The 11,721-nt window shown below is 35.1% G+C and overlaps 1 protein-coding gene across 1 annotated transcript; it reads left to right on the forward strand.

Annotated features, from left to right (window-relative positions):
* The first annotated feature begins 4,668 nt into the window (after positions 1–4,668).
* Positions 4,669–5,790, forward strand: LOC148029905 (uncharacterized). Its single transcript, XM_087687149.1, has one exon. It carries the CDS (start codon positions 4,683–4,685, stop codon positions 5,514–5,516), a length of 834 nt encoding a protein of 277 aa, XP_087543275.1. The 5' UTR covers positions 4,669–4,682; the 3' UTR covers positions 5,517–5,790.
* Positions 5,791–11,721: the final 5,931 nt, after the last annotated feature.

Genomic DNA, 11,721 nt, shown 5'->3' on the forward strand with positions numbered 1-11,721 from the left:
CTAAAAAATGAAATATTATTTAGAAGGGTCAAGATTCCACTTATTCTAATTGACCAATGGATGAAGATTAGGAATGAAGTATTCATACCATTGAAAGGGTTTAGAGAATTTAATAAGACTTATAAATTGTTTATGAAGGTCTTTTCAAGGCTCGAGGATTTTGCCTTGAAAATTGGCCTTTTTCACTAAGGAGCAGCAATCTAGTTGGTTCAACGAGTGCATGAGTTGTGAAAGGTTCAAAGTTCAAATGTCACAACAAGGCAGCTTTCTAGTGCTCCCCCTCCAGGTTAAATATGATCAATCCCATCAACATTTGGCAAAAGTCACCAATCATTGGCTGCCACCATATTGTTATTAAACCAGTGCATTATTTGAAAAAAATTAGCAAGGTTTTTTTAATGAACTATTCCTCCTTTGTAGCACCATAACACATGCGTCCTAGCTTCTTTGGCAACCAAAATTTGTTTTTGGCCAGCTCAATCTTTTGGGAATGCAGCTAAACAAATAGCAACACAAATTCTATCATCTGGATGTCGTGTTGCTACATGCAAACCGTGTAAAAAAAATCTAGAGTGTGGCTTTCTTATTGATTTAGAGAACCAATGCCATTTTAGATATTAGTGTTAGTATCCATGGTCCAAAAATATTAGATTTTAGCCAATTTTTTATCTTTTAGATATTATCTCTAGTAAAAATCCATAAAATTGTAGACAATTTCTAGATTAGGATGACATGTAAAAGAAAGCTTGTAGCTTTCAGCCACTTTGAGAGGATTTTATGTAAAAACAGAGATTGATAAAATCGTGTGATGCCTGATCGTTGTTTTTAGGCAATGAACAGCACTTCGAAGGGGCAGATAAAGAAGGAGTGATCTAGCAAAATTCTAGTCAGATGTGCTGGTATTTTACCCCCCTTTCGGAGCCAATGGAAGCATCAGATTGGCAATCTGAGCAGCATAGAGGAAGGCATTATTTTATACACATTTTTGTCTATTAGAGTTATATCTTCTCATAATGCTGAAAGAAACTGATAGGCTTCATCTCTGTTAGTATTTTTCTACATTTTATAATTCTTTTCGGGAGTATTCTTCTACGTCGTCTTCAATTTCTTCAAACCTCTTCTCTTCCATCTACTCCTCTCCTTGAATCTACCTTCAACCCTTCTCTTATCTCTACCATCTTTGGAGTCTAAGCTCTTGAACCCCCATACATTCTTCTCTCTCAAACCCTTGTGACTGACTGTGAAGTACCTCTTGAACCATTAAACATTTACTATAATCTACTTATCTCTTGAAGACACATCTCTATCTATCTTGTTCAGTTTTCTTACCAAACCCCTGTGGTGACCTTCAACAATACACGTTGCGACATCGGGCATATCCAATGAAGGGGTTGATAATTATCACTAAATTGGCTTTGCACCCTAGTACTGTATTATGAGCTAATAAACTATTTACATTATAATCAAAATGGTGGTTACTACCAATAAATATAGTTGTTGCTACTATCAAGGAACACAAGAGGAGGGCTAGCTATATATATATATATCTCATATAAAGTATGAAGTTAAATACATACTAAAACTTTTCATTCACATATTATACATAAATACCATTTTAATATAAATGATTATTTTTAAAATTGAACATATAATCGTATTCATGTGCAAATTACATAAGGCTTTTCAAAAAATAACTTAAATTTAGTAAAACAAAGACAATAATGATGCACCTAATCAATATAAATAATTATTCATTTACTTTATTGATCAAAATTGTCACAAAAAATACAAGCTAATACACTAAGAAAACCATATAAATATCTTCATTCATTGTTGATAAAATATATTTTGCTAAATAATATAAGTATATAACTTAAAAAATCATGCTATCATCAAAATTTTATATCAAATACAAAACATGAAATATTAAATAGAAAATTTTATTCTTAACTTAATCCAACATTTCAATTTAAACATCATGACAAACAATAAATCTTTGCAATATTTTTCAATATAGAAATATAAATTTATATTAAAAAATTATAAATTAATGATAATAATTTATGTTTATATTTTAAATTATTTAATGAACTATATGCACTTCAATAGTTGCTACATACAACAAGAAAAGTTATTTATATTCTAAATCAAGATATTTGAATACTAAAAAAAAAGCTGCTGAATTCAAGAAATAATTCAAAAAATTTATCATTTTTCTTTTTCAATTTCATTTTAAAAATATTGGATTATCGTTTTTTCTATTTCTCTATCTATTTTTCTCTTTTTTCCAAAGAAACTCTACTTTTCTCTCCCTTTTCGTAAGTCAATATAATTGATGTTACAATCTAACCTTAAAAGAGTATATAAAATATTCAAATCACTTTTGAAGAGAATAAGAAGATCACATATATTAAATCATTGATTAAATTCAATAAAAAATATATTATGTAACTCTTCTCTCTCTCTCTCTCTCTCTCTCTCTCTCTCTCTCTCATGTTGCCATTACATGAGAAAAATGCCCACCGAACCCACAAGTATAATGCCACCATTATTGTTAGAGATGCTGCCACCATCATTACATTATCAAGCACCATTGCCACCACTGATAATTGTGCCACAAACATTTAGATGCAGTGACCCTCTCTCTCTCTCTCTAACCATAGGTAAAAAAACATTAATAAACTAATATCTAGGTATTTTTAAAAAAATCTCAAGTACTCTCCTTGTTTTGTTTTTCTCCCATATCAGACTAGAAAATATTGAGAAATCTAACTCTAATATTTGAAACTAGGTTGACATGTGAAGCTCTGTGAAGGAGTTTGAAATTCTATATGCAACTTTTGCATGTTTGTTATTCAGTAGTTTTATCGATGGTGTTTAGACATGCGTTGTGTTTCGAAGAAAAGTATATTTGTAGATAAGCTTTTGTGTTGTTTAAGTACATGGCGAATGTTGAAAGGAGAGTATGTATGTATATGTAGTTCGAGTCATTGATTGTGATTTTAAATGTTCACATTTTTTTTTGGTCGTAGACACCATGGCCAAGTGGGAATAAGAACGGAAATAGTGCATTTTCCAAGGTGATATCTGAGTAGGGTGAGATTCTTGCAGGCAAGCCCTCTGTCCTGAACGTCATCTTCGTTCTTTCAATGAGACAGTTATTATTCTGTAATATGATGCATGAAAAGTCGTGTTGATCGGCTCTTTGGAATGCCTGTTGTCGACTTGGCTAGACTACATTTTAGAGCAAACTAAACATATTTCATTCTCGTGATCTACTTGGAGCATTGGGTTGAATGTAAAGCTTTAATGATGGAGCTCTATAATCCTGTTGATGGATTGCCTGTTGAGGATGCAAAACCCTATCCTTGGATGTGGATGTTCTGCTATAGCCATGTAATCTTGGATCAATGGATTATGTAGCATGTTAAAAGCAAACACATCTACAATATTGGATGTAGTTAAGTCAATTCCAATAGATGGCTGTGAAAGTGATCCATCATTCCAAGGGACTAGAGGGCTATTGAGAATAGATCCATAGTCCAAGGTTCCATTTGCAATCGCTCTTGTCATTTTGCAGACCGAGATGGATGTATCAATGATGCGTACATTGTTAGTCTTTCAATGATGCTTTCACATTCTGTCACCCAAGATGATTCGAATTTTTCTATGTCATATCACATTTGTAGCAAACTGTTTTAGTGATGTTTTTCTAAAAGCCATAGTTTTCCTTTTTCTAAAAGTCCCGAAGGATGCCATGTAACTTTTTATCTTCATAGCGTTTAGTGATGTTGATGAGAACAATATGTTTTTATCATAAAAGTGTAGTACACTTGTTCACGAAAAAGCATGCTATACTTCGTAATTATATATTTTTTAAAAGATAATTTATTTTTTTGACGTACAAGGATGATAATTTTTTATGATAGTTTTAATAAAATAAATAAATAAACAATAAAAATACTTCAAAAATATAAAAAAACTAAATAAAATGAGAAAATATGCTATATAGCATGTGAAAGAGTTAGCACAAATCTCTTCGTAATTAAATAATTATGAGAGATGTGTCATTCCTGCATCTATTCAAGATATTCTGTTTGTTGAAGTTTTATGTTTTCATTTGTTTAGTACATATGAAAGTTCATTACGCTTTGTTTTCACCATACGTTCAAAAAATCATTTTCTTTTATTTTTATTTCACTACTATTTACTAATCCTAAAAAGGATGAATGACAAAGATTTGAATCTAACCTTAATAAACTAAAAATATGAATGATAAAATTGTTTAAACTAATCCTTTGAAAAACGAATGAGGATGATCATTTTTCTTTCAAACCATTAAAAAGTTGCAATATATAATTCCGTGCATACCCAAAACAGCAACCTTACAATATGACTAGGTAAGCATGCTTTTCAGAAGTTCAATCTTCCATTGACTTTTGTTATGAAAAACCTAGCGCATGCAAACGAAAACAATGATAATTTATATACGCACCGTTTGTGTAGAAGGGAGGGAGAGTAACCGCCGGGGCGTTTGAGCTTCTTGTCCCTTGCAAGAACAAGTAGCTACATAAAAGGATGACTTCACTCTCGCTCCTCGTCGCTCTCTCTCTCTCTCTCTCTCTCTCTCTCTCTCTCTATATATATATATATATATATCTCGTCGATAACACGGGTAGAGAATGGGAGGGTGCCAAGAAGAAGCCGAAGAAGAAGAAGAAGATGATGATGATGATGCAGCAGTCGAAGAGACCCAAGCTGACGAGGGTGCGCTCGAAGGAGTGAGGTTATGGCATATCGGGTGTGGCCGAGAAGGTGCGATTAATCACAATATGGGGTACTCGAAAGCTGCTAAGTATTCGATGAAGGGGAGGATAGAGCGGCTGTGGGCGGGAGTCCGCATGGGGAGCGTGTGGGCGATAGCGTCCAACTTCTGCGGCCTTCAGCGTTTGGTCCCTGCAGTCCGCATCTGCGAGCGCCTCAAGGGCCAGAACGGCGTCCCTGGCTGCCTGCGTTTCTGCGTCCACACGTCGTCCTCAATATCGTCACCATTGACCCCATCAGCAACTCCCCGCCATCTCCTCTGGTCCCGCGACAGGCTTCTAGTCATGGACCTCCACAAACACACCTTCTCTTACTCCCTCGAGCACTCCAACCTGGGCGTCTCCTCTCAATCCACCATCTCCGTTGCTTTGCGTGAGGTACAACTAGATGCTCATCAAGAAGATAAAGATCACGAGGAAGATGGAGGTGCAGATGATGAAGAAGAAGAAAATGATGCTCATGGCCGACACCGTGTAGCAGATGGCCTTGCCATGCTTGTCTCCTTCTCCTTTTCCTTTCTGCCCACATTCCTTCCAGTTCCCAAGCCTCTTCACCACATTGTGCAAGACTTCACCTACTTGGGCAATTCTTTCCTGAATGGCATTGCCTCCTACTTTGAGGGACCCCTCCTAGTCCAGCCCCCCCACAAAGATCTAGAGTGTTGTGAATGGAGGTTGGCCTCTCCCTCATGATGGTTGACAATCTCACATCCACCACAAAGTTATTCATCAACACATCATTCAATGCACTCAAGGTTGGAGACGAAACTCTCCAATGAACTTGGTAGCTCCCAATAGTCCAAATATTGAACCTCTATCACTTATTTTTAATGGTAGAAGAAACCTTTAAGTTGTTCCTTGCATGCATGGTCATAATAATGTAAGTGTTAGTATTTTAAAATTGACTTGAAAAGGCAATTGCAACTTCCATACGCCAGAATTTGTGAGCTACAAGAACCTATTTACCTTCCACTAGCATTTAAATTGTTTATTGTTGTATTACCCATGTTCATGGTTATGTCTTTTTGTTCAAATTGAGCGTACTATCACACACCACACATGCATGGGTGTGAAAGGGGACATGTGAGTTGGACAACATCCAATTTCTCCGATTAAATAATTGGGGACAATAGGATTGAGTCATGGCCATTTCCAACACATCTATACATGTTGTGTATACTAAGTCGAGAAGCTATGAAACAACTTGTTGGTTGAGATTATTATTTATAGGCAATACAAATAAAATCTAGTTTTTATGAGTGTCCATGTAGGAGTTTCCAAATAGACATATAGAGTTCCTCACAAACTCTAAACTCCATAATTAATGGACCCATAACCATCTCTTTGAATACACCTACTGATATGGAAATGCATACAAAGGTGGATATCCTTGCAATGATAATGTTAAACATACCTAGGACTGGTGGCTCAATTTATAGGAATACTTCTTCCTTTCACTCAACTTGCAGTTCTAATAGAAAGATTTCTTATCTTTACACTCAACTTGGACTCTTAACACAAATAATTATCAACGCTCTATTGTCTTTGAGACATGGTTGTAGTTAAAATGCTAGCAAAGAGGCTATAGAACTTCACTTGAATCACGTGCTAAACTTAGAGTCATGAATCATAATCTAGTAATTCAAGTTTGTCATGTACCGAAGAAACTATTATAGGTAAGTATTTTGTGGCAAACCTTAAGCCATGTGTAATAGTCTACTCAAGTTTATCATGTGTCGCGGAGCATTCGCATAGTTGCTAGTTAGCTAAATCAGAGGCCCACACATGACTTGAATGTGCTAGTCCTAATCATGAATATCACACCTGCCTTGAATGTGCTAGTTGCACTTTCTAGAATATATTTTTTGATGTACATATGAACCATTGATCCTCCTTGGGTCCCCATTCAAACATTATCAATTGAGTATCTTCCAACACTCCATGTACCCAATTCTTCTTACATCCTATGACAATTGATGCTACCAAAATAGTTATACAATTTGGCAACAAAGTGCTATGCTAGGTGATGGAAATTCCATTAAAAAATAATTAAGCATCAAAATTTATGAGAAAAACAAACATTGGTAGCACATTAAACATTCCTCACTTGCATACGCAAAATGATTTCCCGAAAAGTAATGCATCATGCAATTGGCATCATTGTTAAGCTCACTAGCTTATTCCTCACTTGCTTAGCATTCTTGTGAACACATGGAAGCAACTATGCATGCTTGCTTTCATTTGCTCACAAAATCAAAGGATAGCACACTTCACGTGCAGTAAATGTCACACTACATGCATAATAATGCATAGAAACCTAATAAATGCAAGAGAAAACAAGTTTACCTTTTAAACTCAAATTCATTTTTGAAACATATTTGTTTCTTTCCAATAAAAGAATGTACTTCTATAGCTTTACCATAGTTTCATGTGCATATGCATGTACACACTTCAATGACCACAAAAGGAGTATATAATTCTACCAATCACCACATAAGGAATATATAATTCTATATAGCTTTTCATAAAACATTGAGCTTTTCATCCGACATTAAAAAAACATAAGTTAAGGCATATAATATATACCCTTATAATAATGAGAAATATCATAGACTTGGTGTGTACTCTGTGTGTGTGTGTGTGTGTGTGTGTGTAATTAGAGTCACTATTAAGGATCGGTTCAAGATAGTGCCTCACCTCTCATGCACATAATTTTCGTTATGGAAACTATGAAATCGGTCCATCCATTTCAAGGTATCAAAGGGATTGGGATGATTATCCTTGTTTTTAGCTAGAATGATGAAATCAGAAGTAAATGGAATGATTATTCTTGTTTAAGTTAGGGATGATGGATCTTAGTTGAAAGATTTTCAAGATGTGAGGATATATGGCATCAAAATTAATAATATTGTCTTGATGGATGGTGGACATTGATCTATTGTTTATCACAAAATTAATTAATGATAGATAGAATGAAAAGAAATCTTCCTTTTAGTTGAGATCGATTTTTAGGAAAGTGGCTCAAGTTTGTATCCCTTACCAATCAAGATGTTTTTGTACTAAGGTCCTTTAAGTTATGTCAGACCAAATGCAAATTCTAATCAAGGCCTATCATGTTATTGCTTCATAGACTTGTTTTTCTAAAGCTAGTTCCTTGTTGCATTTGGTTTGTAGCATTATGCTTTAGGGATGAAATATTGTGCTGTATTGTGTGGGAGGTAATTAGTTTCATCTCATAACTTGATCAATTGCTTGGTAACATTAGAAGGAAGTGTGGCATGTTGTTTTTAGCTCTTCAACAACTATTTATGAGACCATAAAAATGTTGTTGTTCCCTAAACAATTTAAATTCTGCTAGATTTTGGATATTCTTGGAGAGAGAGAGAGAGAGAGAGAGAGAGAGAGAGAGGTTGAGCTTCTCGTAAACTTCATGACTTTGCTTATACTATGATGGAGATGTAGGATGAAATCCTTCCTTGACTTAGCATGGCTCTTACAATCCATTCAAATTTTCTATCAAGAAAAAAAGAAAGTGTTCAATTTTTCTTGTAATTGGGCCAATCAATTGGGCTTGTGTTTGCTAACAATTGGGCCTAACAATCAAGCTTGTATTTGCTACTCCAAAGCTTTTGAGTCAATGTTAGAAATATGGGTGTATATGCTCTAATATAGCTTTGAGTTAAAGACACTAGCCTGTCTTTTTTCCCTAAAAGAGATTGCATCCTACCAGCTTGTGGAACTTAAGTATTTGTATCGTAGTACACTTATACTCACCATCATGGCAATTTAACATTAAACATCAATGTAGAAAAGTTGGTGCTAATTAGACCTTATCATGTGACCTTGAGTCATTTTGCTTAATTGTGGGCAACATAGTGATCTAGTTGATTATAGATGGTAACAAAAACCTTTGAAACTAATCATTTGAATAATAAAATCCCACACCATAATTAAGAATCCTAAGGAAGAATGCTTGATTAACCTCTAAATTATAGTTAGATTGTGCAAGCAATGAGTGGTATGCAACTATCATCAAGTCTTGTATATTATCAAGTGCCTTATAGAAAACACTTGATTCCAATATCTAGATTGAGCCAAGCCTACAAAAATATTTACAACCCCATCCTCGAGGTCCAATTAATTGGGACTCTTACACTCATTAAGAGTTAGTTTCTGCCATATGACATACATGGGTATACAATTCGAGAGATCACTAGTTTCCCCATGCCATGAGATCTAGGTTGAAGATAAATATCACCAAGGGTCTTGCCATGGACCCATGCTCTCCATGGTTGATTTGACGAGAAGCACTCGTTTAATGGGCACATGTCACCTTTTTAATGCATTTTCTTACAATAAGTAATTTAGTGCATCATCTATTGAATGTCTGAAATGTGGGCGTATTGATTGTGTTTCAACTTGCTAGCATGGGGATGTATCATGTAGGTTCGATTTAAGGGAATGTGATTCAAGCATTCAAACCAATGTTTCTTTTAGGAGCCTTGGTAGCATGGGGATGTAGCTTCTATTCAAGGAAAGGTGATCTAAACATTTGGATCAATGTCCCTTTTGAGAACCCTTTTAAACTTGCATTTATATTTACTGATTAATTGAGAAGAAGAAGAAGAAAGAGGCAAATAGGAAGAAAGATGAGGAAAAATAGGAAAGAGAAAAGTCTTTTTTAAATTTAGATATCTTTTGAGAGAGAGAAGGAGAGAGGGGGAAGAGAGAGAGGGAGGGAGAAAAAGAGAGAGAGAGAGAGAAAAGAAAAAATTAAAAGACAGAGAGAGAGAGAAGAAAAAAGTGAAAATTAGGAGAAATGGGAGGAGAAGAAAAGGAAGCTGAGAGAGAGACAGAGAGATTATATAAGGAGAGAGAGAGAGGAGAAGGAGAAGAAAGAGAATATGAACATAAAGAGAGAGAATTATATGTAGGGAAAATATGAAATTTACATACTTTAAGAGAGATTGAAGAGGGGGGGAGAAAGATTGGGAGCTTGAAATTTATCTAGAGACGCACTCTGATGTCTTGGCTAACCCTCCTATCTTGCCTAATTGCCATGACTAAAGAAGAAGAGACGTGGTCAAGCAAGGAGGGAGAGGTTTATGGGATTTATGGCGAGTGGAAGGGTCACATGTATTACTATCATGCTCTTATAAGAGAGAGGGGGAAGCGCTCCAGCACTCCACCCTTTCTGTGTGTGACACATACATAAAGCAAGAGAGATAGGTAGGTAGGGAGGGATGCAAACATAGATGGCATTCTCACTGGCTTGCAGCACCCATCCCCTATGTGTGCTTGTCTAGAGACATTGCATCGTAGGCCTCATGTGGAGCTTGTCCTACCTTGGAGCCATGAGGAGATGCGTTTGTCTACAATCAAGTAAGGTTTCTGCACCAGTCCACTAGGTATGCTCTCCAACTTTGAAAGATTTGGTTACCTCTCTCTCTCTCTCTCTCTCTCAGTGTCTGTCATTGTCTTGACTATGGCTCTATGGCCAGCCATGTCGAGAAAAGAATGAGGGACATAAAGCAATATCTCCATGAGTTGTCATTTTTTCTATGCAATGTTGTGCACATGAGAAGTGGTAATAGGCCTCTTAGAAATGTCTACATCCTGTACGTTTTTGGGGAGAAAAAAAGCAGTAAATTGACTTTGCATGCAAGTTTCCATAACTAGGGAACTGTGTCCTTTTTGCTCTAGAATAAATGCTTGTTGTAACTTGGGGAAAAATCATCTCAATTTGGCATGCAATCACAACATGTTAGTTTAAGGAGGCTTTATATGCATACTCATACTTACAATATCTCCAATTGTGATGCATTTGCTTGTACACAATCCCATTGACTTGATCAAAAGTTTCCTTCTAGTTCCAGTCACTTTACATGTGCATAAGGAACTTTAGACACCTATCCATATATTAAAAAAAGAGAAATTTTCTAGATACTTATCAAAGTATCTAGAAAAAGCTTCAACTAGTAAAAGTGGAACACTTTGCAAGTTAGTGATTAGTAAAATATTCCTATATAGGAATTTCAAAATTTTCTGGTTATCGATGTAGTAAAATTTTACTATATAAACAAACTACTTAGAACCAATGATATAATATTTTTTAAATATAAAAAATGTAGTTTCAATCATGTAGATAGTTTTAAAGAATTCCTATAATTGTAAAAAATACAAATTAAAATAATGGAAAGAATTAAAAGATGTTATCTTCATTCATAAAGAGATCAAATCAAGGTACATATATCTTCAATACTCAAATGTTTATTGTGATTTTTTGTGACATTAATTTTCTCTCTATAGAGTAACCAATCCGTAAGAGACTTTCTCATGACTGGCAATGTTTGCTCATTCCGTCCTTCTAAAACTGTAGGGTCTCTCTTAATAACACCATATGTAGATTTCAATGATGCATATAGCTCATCAATGGATTGGATGTCTAAATATTTGAGGAGGATGGTTTCTTTGTCTTCCTCTTCAAAGACATTAACAACCTGTATTTTAGAAATACAACATAGATTAGTGTGCTACTACATCATAAATTAATTAACTACTCTATAATCTTAATATTTAATAGCATTTAATTACTAATGAAGTTATTGATGCCAATTCTACATTAGAAGTGTTGGAAACTACGAGGAAGACGAGTGACGAAAGGAAGAGAGGAGAGAAGAGAGATAGGAGACACCGGAAGTGGAACCCCAGAAGTGTGTCAATTGAGCACACATGATAGGAATATATAGAGGGGACCTGGGGCGCTATATATAGACAGACTATATATAGCTAACAAGAAGGATCCACACTTTTTGATGGCTCAACATTGTCAAGAGCTAATAGTATAGCCAAGAAAATCAAGTTAACAAAATTAAAGCATTCCATGTAAAGAAGTATC

The sequence above is a fragment of the Lygodium microphyllum genome, chromosome 10 (genome assembly GCF_053477565.2).
Source record: "Lygodium microphyllum isolate KBCC chromosome 10, Lygodium_microphyllum_v1.1.10, whole genome shotgun sequence".
In the NCBI taxonomy this organism is placed as follows: domain Eukaryota; kingdom Viridiplantae; phylum Streptophyta; class Polypodiopsida; order Schizaeales; family Lygodiaceae; genus Lygodium; species Lygodium microphyllum.

What these genes read in the sequence shown, in the direction of transcription:
- LOC148029905 (XM_087687149.1), top strand. Translation starts at nt 4,683, where the DNA reads ATGGGAGGGTGCCAAGAAGAAGCCGAAGAAGAAGAAGAAGATGATGAT.